This window comes from Sesamum indicum, linkage group LG7, assembly GCF_026168435.1.
Source record: "Sesamum indicum cultivar Baizhima isolate 11 linkage group LG7, ASM2616843v1, whole genome shotgun sequence".
In the NCBI taxonomy this organism is placed as follows: Eukaryota; Viridiplantae; Streptophyta; class Magnoliopsida; order Lamiales; family Pedaliaceae; genus Sesamum; species Sesamum indicum.
Genome location: NC_142663.1, coordinates 12,667,812 through 12,684,074, shown reverse-complemented (window position 1 = coordinate 12,684,074; position 16,263 = coordinate 12,667,812). Strand labels below are relative to the sequence as shown.

The window sequence follows — 16,263 nt, the reverse complement described above, 5'->3', positions numbered from 1 at the left end:
GCAGGTCAAATAAATATTTTATAATTGAACTAATTTTATAATGCTGAAGATGTACCTCTTTATATTCATTAACGTGTGAAAATATATAAATGTAGTTCGGCCACAAAAAATAATTGACTGCAATAAGTCAACCATAACTAAATGCGGATTTTCATTTATTTTTTTTTCTAGTATCATTAATTTTAATTAAAAGATAAATTTATTTATTAAAAAAAATAAAAATATTAAAATTTCTAAATATAATTTTTTAAATTATAAAAAATTTATGAGTAATTATAAAATAACGTGGGAGAGATTAGTGTAATTATCCATAAAGTACGTGAACATATATATTAAAATGTGAGGATCTAATATTTATTACCCAGAAAGGAGAAAATGCTAAGTAATATGGTTGAGGGTGGAGATAAGGGGCCCAAGTATAGCTGTTGCCTGTCGGATTAGAGATAGAGAATATAGCTCACGTTGTTGGAGACTCAGATTTGACTCATCGGAAATTCGAAACTTCTCCTCGAAGTTTTTCTCTCCCCGTCTGCGTCTCATACGCACGCAATTGCTACCCCCCCTCTCTCTCTCCGTCTCTTTCTTTCATTTCCAAAATCCCCAAATTTCGTTCCATCTACCACTCGTTTACTCTGTCATTTCCTGTTAAGAGTTAATATTGGTAGTGGTGGTGGTGGGGGTATGCAAGCTGCAGTGCGATGCCCGTCGCACGCCTTCCTCTACAACGGCACTCTCTGTGCCTGCAACCCTGGATACGTTTACAATTTCAGCAGCAGCAGCTGTGCCCTCTTCGCGGCGCGTGGCCCCGCTGTCCAGCTGAGCAGCGGCGTGGATTATGATTCTACGCTGGCCTTTCCGGAGACTATATTTTCCTTCGACTCCATCAAGAAGTTCACCCAGTCGCAGGCGGTGTTTCTGGAGGCGACACTAGTGATGCTCCTTTGCTGGCTTGGTTTCTGCCTCCTCCTCCGCTTCTTCCCCCTTGGCTCCGATGGCCGCTCTCCCTGGTTCAAGATGCGCTGGTGGATTAGCCGTCTCGACGTCTCTTTCGCCACCCGCCACTGGCTGGAGGACCAGCATCCGGTCGTCAAGCGCAAAACGGAGCTTGGTGGAACTTTCTCCATTGCCAGTTGGATACTCTTTATTGGGTTGTTTGCCGCGTGAGTACGACTGCATTACGTTTCTTTCTTCTTTCCTTTCCGTTTGGAATTGGGGCAATGCTAATTAATTAAACAATTAGATTCTTCTACTGTGCTGTTTCTTTTGCGTACTACAAATATGTTATTATTTTGTATGACGGCTCACTGCTGTAGCCTGCAGGTTGCTCTATCAAATTATTTCCAAGAGAAGTGTGGAGGTGCATAATGTTAGAGCCACGAATGCACCTGATTTGGCTTCCTTCTTGAATGACTTTGAGTTCAATATTACTACCATATCCAGTATGAGCTGTTCGCAGTTGCGCGGTCTTGGCACACTTGTCAAAGGGGATCCAGCGTTTAATGATCGCAGAGTTGTTCCGCTTTCAACATTTGCCAATTATTCTTGTCTAAACACCACAGCAGGACCAACCATAACTCTTCAGTGCAATAACTGCCAGCTTATTAGAGACTTTGCCTACGTCTCATGGCAGTTTGTTGACATTCCAAATAATCCAGCAATTGCTGCTGGCTTTCAGTTCAATCTTACTGCAAAAAGCCATGGCAAGAGGAAGCATCTGAGTTTTGTAAGTGGGACTCTGAAGAATGCCAGTGATGTTGATGACAAACCAATTACATTTAGAGGGGTTGTGCCAAATATACTGAAGTTCAATTTATTCCCTAGATTGTACCGTAATATGCACGATCTAAAGCTCATACAACCGCTGTTTCATGAGTTTCTTCCTGGTTCATATTTTGGTGAGGTCAGTCAGCTTCGAGCATCACTTGAGAACTCCAGGGATGGAATGATAAACACTACATTGTGTGTCAACTTCCTCTCTTCATACATTGTAGAGATTGATAATCAAAATATTTTGGGACCAGGTGAGATCATCTCCTGATATTCATATGTTACATCTCTTTTTATTTAATTTTCTCTGATATCTTCAGTATTTTTGTTCTTGTGTTAGAAGCATCTAGTTTTATTTTGCATCTCTCCTGCTGTATTGTTTTAATTCTTGTAGTGTTTCTTCACTCAAAATTCTTTGACGTCTGCAGTATATGTTCTTCCTTGCATTGGGAGCTCCCTTCTTTACCTTGCATTCTTTCGTGTTATACCACCCGTTGTAATACCTGTTATATTGATTTCATTCTATTTGGGGTAAATAACTATAGATCTGGGCCTCTGGCATTTTTAGGGTTGTGTTGTTGAAAGACTAAGTTACAGGTTTAGGGGTTCTTGATAGTTTTAGCATGTGGGTTTAGTGGTTTTTGATCATTTTAGAAAGTTACCAAAGTCAATCTTTCTTCGAAGTATAACCTACAACTAATTTGTCAAACAAGCTCTGGTGCATTTATTGATATTTATTATTTGGCATGTATTGCAACAAATGCTCTTGTGGTGCCACAATCAATACATGGTGCTTATTAGATTACTGTATGGTAGATTTTGGTTCACTATTGCCACATCTATAGTTTTTAGCACAGTTCTAGGAGCTTGGTCCTACATTTACTCTCCTGAAAAAGCCAATTTATCTTTTTTGTTGTTATTTTTCCATGTTTCTGATTTCTAATGCGTGCTTTTTGTTCCTCTGCTTGGCAGTATTATTTGAGTTGTTTCAATTATTCTATTCCATGTTTGCTATATCCAGCATTCAGTAGTAGTTGTCCAAAGTCTTTACTCCTGTTGAACCCATTTTTCTAACATTTGAGCTGTAGTCCCAATGCGATTACTGCCTACTGGTGGGAAATCAGAGGGGTAAAAAGAGAGATATATCAGTTTCTTCAATATGTTATCCAGTATTATCCATAGGAGATTTCTTTCAATTAGAAAGCTTTACCAAATTTAATATTTCTGATCACAGCCTTAATGGAACAATAACCATAAGTTCCCAAACCCAGTTGAAACAAAGTATTCTCTCAATACTGATTACTTTCTTTTGCTTAAAATGCAGTGAGTTTCCTTGCTGACCTGGGTGGCCTTTATTGCATAAGTATTGGTATTTTCTTCTACTTCTTGGTGCAAGTAGGTTTTCAATCTACCCTTACGGTTTCCTATTCTATTTCTTTGTTTGTTTTGCATTCTTGATAACTTGATGATATTCTATTTTGTGTCTTATCTTTGTCACTGATGGTTTGGTCCAGATTTATCCCATTGATATCTCTCCAGCATTTTCTTTATGAATACAGATAAGCTGCTATTAAATATTTTGATATCACTACAAGCCAGAATGAAGTAATATCATGATCCAACCTCCTTGATTGATATCTACCAAACTCAGAAATCCTAACTTCAAGTCAATGTGATGATTCAAGGAGAAAACTATAAAAAAAAGTATGATTTAATTGAGAAGAAGTACCAACAATTTATTAGAACTAAGATACCAGGGGTCTCTCTATAATAATCATCAACTTGTAACTCTTTTCAGGATATTCTTTTTTCTTCCCATGGCTACAGCTTGATTCCTATAGCTCTCAGCTTCTTGATTGCAACTCTCTGTATGTTTGTCATGTATCATATTGACTAGTGGTTGGATCAATGGGCCAGGGTGGTAAATCAGAAAGTGGTTTTGCCATAGCTTCTGTTATTGCAATAGTGATACTCTGCATATTAGCCAATTTTCCATTAGAATAAACTCGGCATGGTAAGTCGATCAAAATCTTGGACTAGAGTCAGACATTTTCAAAGATCATGGAAGTACTTGTCCGACAGTAAACAAGCTTGTTAGGTCTCAGGATCAACATCATCTACTTGATTTTCATATGTCAGTTGTATCAGTTGAAGGAAGTATATCTGGTTTGTGGGTTTTGACTGAAAATCTGTAATTGTAATCAACCGCCCTACCGTAAAAGTTTCTACTGAAGAACTGACATTCGGGATGCAGACTTTTGAATCCAGGACATATACTGGTTAACTCTGTTAAACTGTGAAAGTTATCTAAGAAACAAATAAATTCACAAGTCCAAAAGTACCCTGGAATAGAGATCCATCTTCGAAAGTTTAAGTATTGTTCCATTGATTATAAGTAGATGAATGTTTAACTTTTGATTCCGTTCCTAGTATTCTTAATGCTTCTCATTTGTAGTGTGAGTATAGAATCAAGAGGCTTCGGAAAGAGGATAGTATAATGAGGACGATCAGGAATCGTCGAAAAGCCCTAGAAAGGTGGGATAAAGTGAGTTTCTTTCTCTACTCAGAAATTAAATTTGGCTTGCTTATGTTTTAGGTTGGTTTGACTTTATTAGCTATTCACTACATTTTCTTAAGTTCCAAGTTAATTGTTCATAGATTAATTTAGACTTTTGTTATCTTTTTATGTAGTTGAGAAAATACGTAAGGTACACTTGGGGATCTTGTTCATTGGAGGATCCCAAGACTGAGCCAAGTGAGGCATGTTGTACTGGTGTTATGAAGAAATCATTGCCCCAAACTGGGTCATCACATAGACGTAGGCTGCGGAAGAGAATGGATTCTCTCACTTTTAGTGAAAAGGTCAACTTGCCTAATGAGAAGGTGGACAATTGCCGCAGCACCCTGATAAATTGAAATTTAATATTTTTATCTTGTTTTTCATAAGTTTATCCATAATCTTATGTATGTATCTCTGCAGATAGTTGTGCCAGATCATGGTTGTAATCAAGCGGTCCAGGGACTAGCTTCTAGTAAGGTGCGTGCTTTTATGCGGCTACCTTCCCTACGGAAAACGTCCTAGGCTCATGAAAAACATGCTTTTTTCTCATAATAATTACCATTAGTTTATTGATCTCAATTCCTTGCCATCTCATTATCTCAGCATATGTTTCCATGATGAATTTTGCTACAGAATATGATATGGAATTGGACCTCTACCCGTTCTTGTATTATCTTGTTTCTGGTTGCTCATTTATGCTGGAATATGATCTACATGCTAAATCAGCATATGTATTTAATATCTTCTCATGCAGTCATGACAATGCTATCCACATCTGTCAGGGTTTGTGTTGAATGTTGCTTATTCATGACTTAGTTTAGCTGGGAGAATTTTTGTATTTATGACTTTTCTTGTATTTTGCTAGGTTATCTTTATTCATTAACCATCTTTTTCACTAAAAGTTGCATCTGCAATATGAAGCTATAAGACATTCTTATACTTTTGTTTCTCTAAGTTCAGGAAGATCCGCTCCATGGAAATGCAGAAAAACAAAGACATGAAATTAGTCTTTCTTCCAATGTGGGAGGTCTATGCCAAAACAGAGGGTTTCTTCCAGCTGATATTGCAAATCTCCCTCCTCTTCCATCATGTGGTGAGTGCTCAAATTTGAAAATATTGAATTTCTATCTCTATTATTTCTTGTCTGTTTAGGTTGTGGAAGGAGTTATTGTTCAGCATGTGGTGTATGTGAATATGTGGAATTGTGCAGATCACTTTCGTATCGGTATCTCTCATCTTTAATCTTAGTGCTGTGAGTAAAAGATTGAGGAACTTCCTTTTTGATATACTATGTATTAATCACATAATAAATAAAAATAATAGCATAATAATTAGTTTTGCTCTAAATCATAAAATAGTGTAATGGTTTTAGCTGTTCGCTTTGGTTTTTAGATTTAGTTGCTTATGATATAATATAATAAATAGAAATTTAGTTATACTCTCTTCTAATTCAATATTAGTCATTTTTAAGACTAGGGAGAAAAGCGCTTCACCTCCGAAATTAACCGTTTTAGCACTAGCGCTGACTCTGAAAGTAACTTAAAATCTCCTTATCCCCTCAACTGAAATTCATGATAGCACTTTGATCCTTAATTACATTTTCAGGCATTTTTTATTTGGAAGCTCTTAGAAATTTATATGTTTTAAGAATTAGGAAACAATTCAAGTATATATCCATTTCAAAATTGTGGCTAATGATTATCTTTATCCTTTAGCATTTCAAGTCACTTTGTAAAGCCCATATTTTAATTGTTTTGACCACTCAACATGAGGATTGGGACACTTCATTAAAATTCTATGATTTTTACTGTATTATATATATGTGTTTATAGAATATGAAACCCAAATTGTTTTACTTTTTTGATCTATTTACTGGCATTCTATATATTCATATTGATATAAAAGAAGGAAATTATTTTGAACAAACTCAATAATTTGCTATTTGCATTAATTTCAGAATCTGTCATTTGAAATGCATGGAGTATAAATAAAAATGTGAACTATTGTTAAAAGGAATTGTTAAGAAAAGGTAGTTCTGTCATATTCTATCATAGCTGTAAATATTAAGCCCCTTACATGAAGGATACAAGCAATGAAAGAAAAAGGATAATTTATTACAAAAAAATTACAAGATTGTTAACTAGCTCTAACACGAGTTTCTCTTCCATCGTAATTTTGCTGCCTTGACAATGTCTTGTTATGTCGAAGGGCACAAGGGAAGTTGTGACTTCAATACAAGTTTGAGGGTGAAGGATGCCTAGATATGTACATGGAATATGATTGAGCAGATCAGCTTTTAGTTGCAAAAGATGGAGAGCTCTAATATCAGCTTTAGTAATGACTTCAATATGTGTTGGAGACCACCTGTTATCACCTTTGAAATTTCTCTCTAATTTTGCAGAATTTGGAGACACTGGTGAGATTAGCATGGTTGATTTTCAGCGAAACCTTCAAAAGTTGTATGAATATAATGTAATGTTGAGGGAGAAGTTGATCTCGGTCCTTTCAAATGGACCATGTCGTAGTGAAAGGTAGTTGCAAGCAAACATACATGCTCTCTGTTTTGAACGAAAGCAGCAACCAAATGTTCCTTCTTGTTGGTCCCTTTCAAACTTCTCGGCGAACTGATGAGCTGCTGAAGGATTCGCCATGTGAAGTCAGGAGAAATTGATTCCACTCGTTGAACTTACATTACAGTTATGCATACAAGTGATGAAATATTGTCAGGGATGAGAGGCAGAGATATATGCTAGCAGACAATGTCTCATTCCTTTATTTCATTGTTCCTTTCAGTGCTTTTCATTTTGATGAGAATTATTTGTTGGTCACCTTATAGACCTTTTCCCTCATGGAGCTCCATCTCTCAGATGAAGTCTATTGGTGTCACTGAAGGGCTGTGTAATTTCCAGAATCATTGGAGTGCTAGTTCATCTCATGGTAAGTTATGGCCAAAGATACTGAAACGGCGATGCCACCTACACCTAAAGTGTATCCTGATTTTGCCCGAAGAAAATGTTCAGACAAGAATATGCACATATGAGCATGTAACACCTTGATTTATGGTACCTGTAATTGTATATATTCTATGGGGTGCAAGATTTTATTATTGGATAGGATTACAAGCTCGTGCAAGATTGTGAAATTCATTTTCGAAGTTGGAGTTGGATCTCTTGGCATTCGATCATCGTAACTCTCACACATACGTGAGAGGATTCTGATGGTGGAAAAAATAATTGATATGGATAATTATATTTACAGTCCTTTATCTATAATTAATTTACACAAATTATTCATGTGTTTTGCATATTATAATAACAAATCAATTCATGTTCTTTTTGCATAATTATAGGAGCTACATTTGATAGTAAATAACGGAAATAGTTTGGGTAATGATATAGATGTTCATGTATAATTCTTTAAAAAAATAGAAGGGATTTGTTTAAAATTATTGACAATTTTCATGGTGTATGAATTATCCAAAAAAAACATTGGTGATGTGATAAAATTAAGTGATGCAATTGAGTGTAGATGAGGGGCAAAGTGAGATAATGTTAAGAGTAAAGGGGGTAAAGTGAAATATACCCGTTTATCATTAGCCAAACTGGAAAGGCTGACGGTGATTGCTACATTGGCCAATGGCCGCCAGCCGCCATCCTCATTTTCTCGAGTGCCGTCGGCCTTTGCCCAACCGCGAAAACCGTCCCCCACAACAAATCCAGTCATCTTTCAAGTTTCGTTGCCAAAACTGAAATTTGATTCGGTTTTAAGGTTATTTGGATCTAGGTCGCCCTCATAATCTTCCTCTTTGGAACAAATCTTCCGCTCTGCGGCTGTGGGATTTTGTTGGCGTTAAAAAAATAGAAGGAATGGTTTCAGCTTTGGTTTCTATGTCATACTCTCCTCTCAACGCACGCAACGACGACAGGAACAGTTGGAGTAGAAGCACCGGCTGTAGTTCCTTGCGATCTTTTCAGGCATTTCCGATTTCTTCTGTCGATGATGAACAAGCAAGAAGAAATAGAAGGGTAGCTTGTGCTTGTGTCGCACCGCCTCAGGACTTGACGCCCGCCAAATCTATTGTACGAGTGAACCATGGAGAAAGCATCTTCCATCATTTTCTTTTATTTACCTTTTCTTTTTAAGCTTATTCAGCTCTTAAGGTTTCGGAATTTGGGGGATTTATTCGAATTTGTGTTATTCCTTGTCTAGTTTCGTATATATTCTTCTTAATTTGAACTTTCTTGGACGGTTTGGAGAGAATAGGATTTACAATCAGCACATTTTGCAAGGGCATCACAATAGGGGACCTGAATAAGACATGATTGCGGGATTCAAATTCATTAGAATTGTAATTTGCTTAACTGCCAATTGAAGTCTATAAGTTTGTTTTAGTACGACGCCTTGGGGTAACCCACCCACGCTTCAAAATTGTCTCCAGTTACCATATTCATTCTGGAATTTGTGTTTTTCTCCTTCTGTTTGAATTTCGGTGGACATTCTGTTAAACCTAATATTTCAAGTAGGCTTCTAGAAAGTGATCAATGTTGCAGCTCTCAGGTTTATCCTGAGCTTGACTGGTATACCACTTTGTTTTAAGTTATTGATTCTTCAGTTTCTGTGTCAAACTTTGCGACTTATGTTCCATATTATTTTGCTTTTTACAACTGAACTTCAGCATGAATGGCAAACTGTTAAATCTGGCTTCACTTCTGGAACATGGTGACAAATTGAATTGGTTTAGTTTACCCTGCACTGCTTCTATCAGATTTAATACTGTTTTCATGAGGAAATACATTTGTTTGTGCATTTTCTCCAGGGTGCACAGAAGCTAGAAAACTTGAGTGTCAAGAAGGAGCTAGGGGATGAATCAGATGTGCTCATTGAATGTAGAGATGTCTACAAATCCTTCGGGGAAAAGCACATCTTAAGAGGTGTGAGCTTCAAGGTGACTTTCTTTAGTTATGCTTACAACCTATTTGAACAGTTTAATTACAGATAGATAACCCACTTCTTTCTTGTTCGTTACAATTGAATTGAGGTTTGTTCAAAATAATAACCTAGAATATCTTGTAAGGGAATGTGTCGTTCGCACATATGCACTTGAAGATAGTGATTCAACCAAAAGATACCCAGATTCATAGGAAACAATATATTTTTTCTGGAGCATTTCAACAAATTGGGTGTGTTCTAATCATGTCTAATGGATGTTTCAGCATGAGATAAACGGTATAAAAGTCTATTTATTTATCTAGTGCAAGTCAAATTGACTCGCAGGCCATTAGTTTGTAATTGGGTCATTTCTGGTCCCACATTACCCATCCTTAGACATATGGATTACATTTTGTTTGGATGAAAACATGACTTGCTGATACTTGGATTGCGGCCAAAAATTGTGTTCAGAAGCATAGGTTGGCAATCTTGTCTTTTGTTTCTTTTTGTTGCAACTAATATATAGATTCTTAGAGGGGATTGACAAATCAGAAGTCATTGAAAGACTGGATGATTTAATCATCTGGTTGTCCTTACTATATTGCATATGACTCGCAATCATACTGTCTCAACTGGTATTAGATTTTTATTTTCTTTGTTTTACTCTATTGACGTCACATTTGTCTTCTTTCTCCAGCCCAATTCAAACAATCTTCTTCATTGAAGTCAAACTGAAAACCATATTATTCGTATTCTAGATTAGGCATGGCGAGGCTGTTGGAATTATTGGGCCATCTGGAACAGGCAAGTCAACCATCTTGAAGATTATGGCTGGGCTTCTTGCTCCAGACAAGGTAATTCTTCTTGCATGTTATTTGATCTGGTGTTATGTCTTTTTTTAACTGAGGTTAAATTTTCAAGAATGTGTTTTAAACTTCCTTCTTCTGGTCTTTATTCATTATGCTTAATGATTAGGGTGAGGTTTTCATTCGAGGTAGAAGACGACATGGTTTAATAAGTGATGAGGAAATATCTGGTCTTAGAATTGGCCTGGTGAGTGTATTTTTGTAGTATCTCTAATGGTGCAGTTATTCCAGGCAGTTCCTGAATCTCTTTCCTGTGTCACAGGTGTTCCAGAGTGCAGCACTTTTTGATTCTCTGACTGTTCGTGAAAATGTTGGTTTTTTGCTGTAAGATGCTAAGGCTTCTTTGAAAATGTTCATAAGCTTTATTGTTTTGCTGTCAACAAAAGAATTTGTGTTTATGTAATTCTTGATACTATTCTCTAACTTTTCTGTTACAGATACGAAAATTCCACTATGCCTGAGGATCAAATTGCAGAGCTTGTAACAGAGACTCTAGCTGCGGTTGGATTGAAGGTGTGCTCAATGACCATTTTACTAGGGCTGGCTTCATCCAACTTACTAAAACTCTTCTGTATATTGGCTGCTCCAGGAACATATGTGCAAATGATGTTATTTGTTAGAAAGTGATTGAAGTCATTTGGACCTATTTGCTAGCAAACATTTAAATATTGAAACTAATCCATATGGCTTAACCAACTCATTAACAACTAGAAACTGTTATCTCAGGTACTTGATCTTTATGTTTATCTGGGATTAAAAACATTAAGATTTTGGACTTAATTTTCAAGTATGTCTAGTATAAGGGGGTTATCCTTTCTTGGGGGCCAAATACATGTGTAGGTAACTTATAAAAACATCCAACGAGTATTCTTTTATTGAGGATTCCTAGGTGCTGTAGCGTATAAATAAGTTTCAAGACACCTATTAAGTAGAAAATGGCAAGAACAATTGCTCGGAGTCTGATAGTTTGATATACCATACAGTGAAATGGCATATTCATTTTTCTTAGGGAAGGCAAGCTTTAAATGAATGGTTCTACAGGGAGTTGAGGACCGATTACCTTCTGAATTGTCTGGTGGGATGAAAAAGAGAGTTGCTCTGGCCCGTTCCATAATTTTTGATACAACTAAGGATGCGATAGAGCCTGAGGTATGGAAATCTTGCTTTCAACTTCCCCTCATTTTCATCTTCTCTTTTTCTTGGGGGGGGGGGGAACTGTTTTTTTCTTTCTCTGTAATAGTTCTGTTGCTGTTTATTATCTTGAATTTCGATTCCACCCTATCTCTATCAGTTTTTATAATGTTATGAGGTTGTAAATGTGTAGCTTGGGACACATACTTTTAACTTGCTATGTCTAAGTAACATACTTGTGATCAAGCATGACTGTTAAGCTGTGACAACTGAACTAATATATGAAAAAGCGGCATCCTCTCTAGAAATGACAATTGTGTATACAGAAGTTGGCACGACTTATCACAAAATCCTGTTATGTTCTTTAGTTATTCATTCTTCACTGTGCTTAGCTTTAATTCCAAACCTTCACCCTAGGCAAAAGCAATGCAAAACAGCACAATTAACAGACTCTAGGCCATCAAGACCCCTCCTACTGTCAGCAAAGTGGTGCTAGTACCACCCTAATAGTCTGTGTACTTGACACAGTTGCTTTCTCTGTTTAGTACTTACTCAGTTGCCCTACTTCATAGCAACTTGCATGTTTGCCACCAGTCGCCATCTGACCCACACTCTAGCTAGTCTCTTGCCGCAACATTCATCAGTGCATTCCTCCTCACTAAAACTTCGTACTGCAGGCTCCAGCTTCATGAAGCTAACTTTGCCACTTGAGTTTTCCTCGTTAAAGAGCTCAGTGGATTCCTTGAATTGTCAATGATAAAGCTTGGTTAAGGAGCTTTGGACCACCTCTCTTGGCTCATGTTCTTCAACCTTCTGCATATTTGGTCAAAGAAGTTATTGTTTCAGATGGTGGGCCCAATAACTTTCGGCAGGCTGTCATTTTGGGTTTGGAAAATGGATATTACTATACTATTCTATAGATAGTATGTAGCTTGGTTTCAGGACCTAGAAAATTTCCAACTTTTTGTCTATTATTATCTGCTCCTCACTATATACCATTTCAAAAGACACCAAAAGGCAATGAACTCCATGATTAATTAACAAACTTTATTCTGAGGTACCCAAGATTATTGATTGACAATATGATAGTTGTTTGTCGTTGGGAGGTAAGACGGGAAAATATCTTAGACAAGTCAACCAAAAAGTGTGTTCCGTATTTCTGTTGCCCAATATTCTAGTTCGCATGATCTATATCCCACTTTCAAGGTTTTTCGTAAATGCCCAGGTTTCATGGTATAGGTCAACAGCCTTATTGTTGTCCAATATAGACATCTTGGAGCATTCTAGACAAGTTGAGGTATTAAAGACCCTTTAGTCAGCACACACATCTCCAGAGTGCTGATAATGTTTGCAATTGTCATGGCTGTCTCTATGGATCAACAACATAATAATCATGTAGGGTTGCTCTGTAACCAAACATCATGAACCAATCTCTAAGTGTTTGAATAGTGTGTTGGGACTATTGAGTTGGGAGATCATTCAAGAAAAATCTTGGCTCATGTGTTACTCATAATGTTGCACATAGCTTAAAATGGATACTTTATGTCCATGATGTGAATTTACTCCTCTGGAGAGGATTATAATTATTGTCTTCACTCAGGGTTATGCTTTAGATTTTATCTGATAGTTATAATTATTGTCTCCACGTGTATATGCTGGTCTTTATTTCTCTGTTGATAGTTATATGAATTTACTGAGCAGGTGCTCCTGTATGATGAGCCAACAGCTGGTCTAGATCCAATTGCTTCCACTGTTGTTGAAGATCTCATTCGCTCTGTTCATATGAAAGGTGAGGATGCACTTGGGAAGCCTGGGAAGATTGCGTCCTATGTAGTTGTCACTCATCAACATAGCACAATCAGAAGAGCTGTTGATAGGTAGTGATTTGTTACTTAGGATATGTCAGTTCCCTGTTTCAGAAAGTTTAGTCTTTTTACTCTTGTTTCTCCTTACTGTTGCTACAGGCTGTTATTTTTGTATGAAGGAAGAGTTGTTTGGCAAGGAATGACTCATGAGTTTTCTTCATCAACAAATCCGATCGTTCAACAGGTAAACTTCAATGTTTATATTTCGGCCTTTTCCTTTTGGGGATACCTTCCCTAAGGTTGGTTTAAATATTAGGTAATCTCCTCAGGTTTCTAAAAATTAGATCCAAGTCCTTCAATCAAAGTTACACAAATCTCTCTTGATGTTTGCCCAAATTATAGTGACTTCCCCCTAGAGTTTGTCATATTATAGATAGTTCCCTAGATATTTTTCATTTTCCTGTGAGATTCCTGTGCTTATCCCAAAAAATTAATAAAATACCCTAAACCTTTAAAAATATTTTTTATCATAAATCAAGTAGATGTATCCAAATCAGGTTCATAACATTCTACTTAGATATAGATATAGACTTGGACTAGTGTCTCTTGTCATTCTTACTTGCAGGCACTCATATTTATATAAGACATACAAAATTAAGTTAACTTCTAATGGTGATGGTCCAAGTCACAAACTTGATTGTCGTTAGGATGATGGTGGCAAGATCACTTCAAGGTTCATTAATTTTGAAAATTCAAGATATGCTGATAAAAAAAATTAAATAAGAGATATTATCTAAATAATTCTCTAAATACAAAATTTGTTTAACTAACTCAGAACGTATTTACTAATATTTGTGAAGTGTAATTGTATCATAACTTTTAAAAATATTATATCTCAAAGAATGTATAAGATGTAATTCGAGAGGGATTTATGTAAATAAAAAAAACTTTAAGGGCTCTTTTTGTTAATTTTTTGACAAGAAAAAATTGCACTAAATCTGTTTGTTACAAAATAGTAATGCTGATGTGAAAATAAATGATTGGAATATTTGTGAGATAGCGACAATTTTCTGGTAGTTGGATGTTTCAGAAATCTTTGTGCTACTACTAGTCTGTAGACCAAACTTTAGGGAAAGCTTATGTATTGTTCCTAGGGTAATTTGGTTTGAAAAAATTTTCAAATAGGAACAGTCAATGCAAGGGCGAGACTGTGCTTCGTCGAATGATTTGCTGAAGTCATGATTTTCTAATGAAACCTTAATGACTAGCTAGATGTACTTTTTAGAACGCATCAAGTGTTGATGGTATTTAATGCAATTACCCAAACCTGAGGGATAGCCCAAACATCAGTTGAGTCCTTCATGATTTTTCCTTTTCTTCTAAAATATATATATTCTTTTGTGTGTGTGTACTATATTTCATGTCTTTACCCACAGCCACAGGCATTGCGTTTAGTAGAAATGAGTTATCATTCATAGGTCTGCCTTGCTCAGTATGGTCCAAATAAAGGTTTCTTCAGCTTCTTTTAATTTTCTTTACCTTTTTTTTTGGGTTGGTGGGGTGGGGTGGGGTGGGGTGGGGGGTGTTAGTTTGGTAGTTTATAAATTTCACTTCGGATAAGAAAAGAATGACTAGAAAGTTGTCATTGTTGATGATACTACATCTTTTAAACCAAGACCATTAACATAATATCGCAGTTCTATGGCCAAGAGCACGGATATTTTTCCTTATGTACGGGTTTAGTATGCTTAAGCTTTCTGTTCTTAGTGCCGTTCAACTAAAACAAGCTTGTGGGTGGATGTTTTGATGTTGGTTTGCTGCAATAATCATTAGTTTCAGCAAGCCCTTTGGAATTGCTTTTCTGATATTACTTTAACGCTCCATATTTGCTGAATGTTGCGTTTAGTACTTCTTTGTAGTAACTTTACTTTTTTGCCTACTTACAACCTTCAAACAAGTCTTGTTATAAATGAGTTGTACTTTCAGTTTGCATCCGGGAGCTTGGATGGGCCAATTAGGTACTAGGTCCGACAAGTCTATGCATTCAGATCCATTGATGCAGGGAGAGTTTTCTTAAGCGAGATCATTGATGATTTAGATGGCTTCTTTTTCATGGTGGAATTGAATCTTAGGCCAATTTTTCCTGGCAGAGCAGAATACAAAGTTTCAGGATTGCTCCTCTAAGTACCCCCACAATTTTATGTGACAAGAGCAGGCAAGTTGGTTTACTACCTGCCTGTTGCCGGTGCTTTTATGCTCTTTTGCTTCTGATGGAGTTGTGAGGTTGATCCTGTGTCATATGTTCCTCCATCAAAGGCAGTGTATACTGTACTATGTGAATTCATTAAAAAAGAAATGAATAAATTGCAGTGAACTGATTGTGTTGCTTACTTTTGTAGAATTTTTCTGTCTTATTTTCTCTGTTTGTAATGTTTAGGAGCTGAGTAAGCGGTTGTTGCTTTGCAATGCACAGCATGTCTAGCTTCTGCTTCTTTAGATTTGAACTTAAAGGATTCCTCTGTAAAGTAATATGAGGTTGGATCAGCTAAGCATATATATTCCTTTGATTTTTGCATATCATTTTCGTATAGCGCCTTAGATCACACAGTTCTAGTTGTGGCTTAACTACTCAAAATTGGCACATGATGACTTGAACAAAAACAAGATGAGACTACACATTATTCATGTCATGTTCAAAAAGAGTGGGGCGCGTTTAGTATTCGTTTTGGCCAAGAGAGAGAGAGAGAGAGAGATTAGTGCTGCATGCTTCCTCCTAGGGAAATAATTTTTTCACATACACACGACTCCTTTGGTTTCCATCGATAGAAACCAACATTATTCAAATTTTCCTTCTATACAGTGCTTGGGGAAGAAAGAAAACCCAAATAACTACTCGCAGTATAATAAAGGAATAAATACATTCATCTCTCTTCGTGTAGTTACATATATAATTATTGTGATTTAAAAATTACATCTAGCATTTTTGGTATTATATTTATATAACGAATAAATTTTTGTCAGACAAAATTCATTGAATTTGTTAATAATAATAAAAAATTAAATAAGAATTTATATATACCTAAGATTGATTTATTAATAACAAATCTTTTTGGACTAAACTATCTTTATACATTTTTCCAAATTAATGCAGAGGAAGTATATCTTCACTCCTATAAGTGTAGTTTTATTAAAATAAAATTTATTT

General features: G+C 36.3%; 2 protein-coding genes across 4 annotated transcripts; both read left to right on the top strand.

Moving 5' to 3' along the window:
* Nucleotides 1–381: 381 nt before the first annotated feature.
* LOC105166850 (uncharacterized) lies at nucleotides 382–7,433 on the top strand. 2 transcript variants are annotated; one of them, XM_011086342.3, is made up of 8 exons: nucleotides 382–1,160; nucleotides 1,321–2,021; nucleotides 3,092–3,162; nucleotides 4,223–4,312; nucleotides 4,459–4,650; nucleotides 4,748–4,804; nucleotides 5,288–5,420; nucleotides 6,729–7,433. In XM_011086342.3, the coding sequence occupies exons 1-8, from the start codon at nucleotides 682–684 to the stop codon at nucleotides 6,860–6,862; spliced, it is 1,857 nt and encodes a 618-aa protein (XP_011084644.1). In that variant the 5' UTR covers nucleotides 382–681; the 3' UTR covers nucleotides 6,863–7,433. The 2 variants fall into 2 exon arrangements, with proteins under 2 accessions (XP_011084644.1, XP_088738610.1); XM_088882484.1 differs by having other exon boundaries at nucleotides 840–1,160; nucleotides 1,314–2,021.
* A 464-nt stretch (nucleotides 7,434–7,897) lies between these two features.
* Nucleotides 7,898–15,432, top strand: ABCI13 (non-intrinsic ABC protein 11). Of its 2 annotated transcripts, XM_011086344.3 has the most exons (10): nucleotides 7,904–8,406; nucleotides 9,144–9,272; nucleotides 10,015–10,110; nucleotides 10,232–10,309; nucleotides 10,385–10,446; nucleotides 10,560–10,635; nucleotides 11,164–11,271; nucleotides 12,955–13,130; nucleotides 13,218–13,302; nucleotides 15,045–15,432. In XM_011086344.3, the coding sequence occupies exons 1-10, from the start codon at nucleotides 8,194–8,196 to the stop codon at nucleotides 15,081–15,083; spliced, it is 1,062 nt and encodes a 353-aa protein (XP_011084646.1). In that variant the 5' UTR covers nucleotides 7,904–8,193; the 3' UTR covers nucleotides 15,084–15,432. The 2 variants fall into 2 exon arrangements, with proteins under 2 accessions (XP_088738611.1, XP_011084646.1); XM_088882485.1 differs by lacking the exon at nucleotides 11,164–11,271 and having other exon boundaries at nucleotides 7,898–8,406.
* The last annotated feature ends 831 nt before the right edge of the window (nucleotides 15,433–16,263 follow it).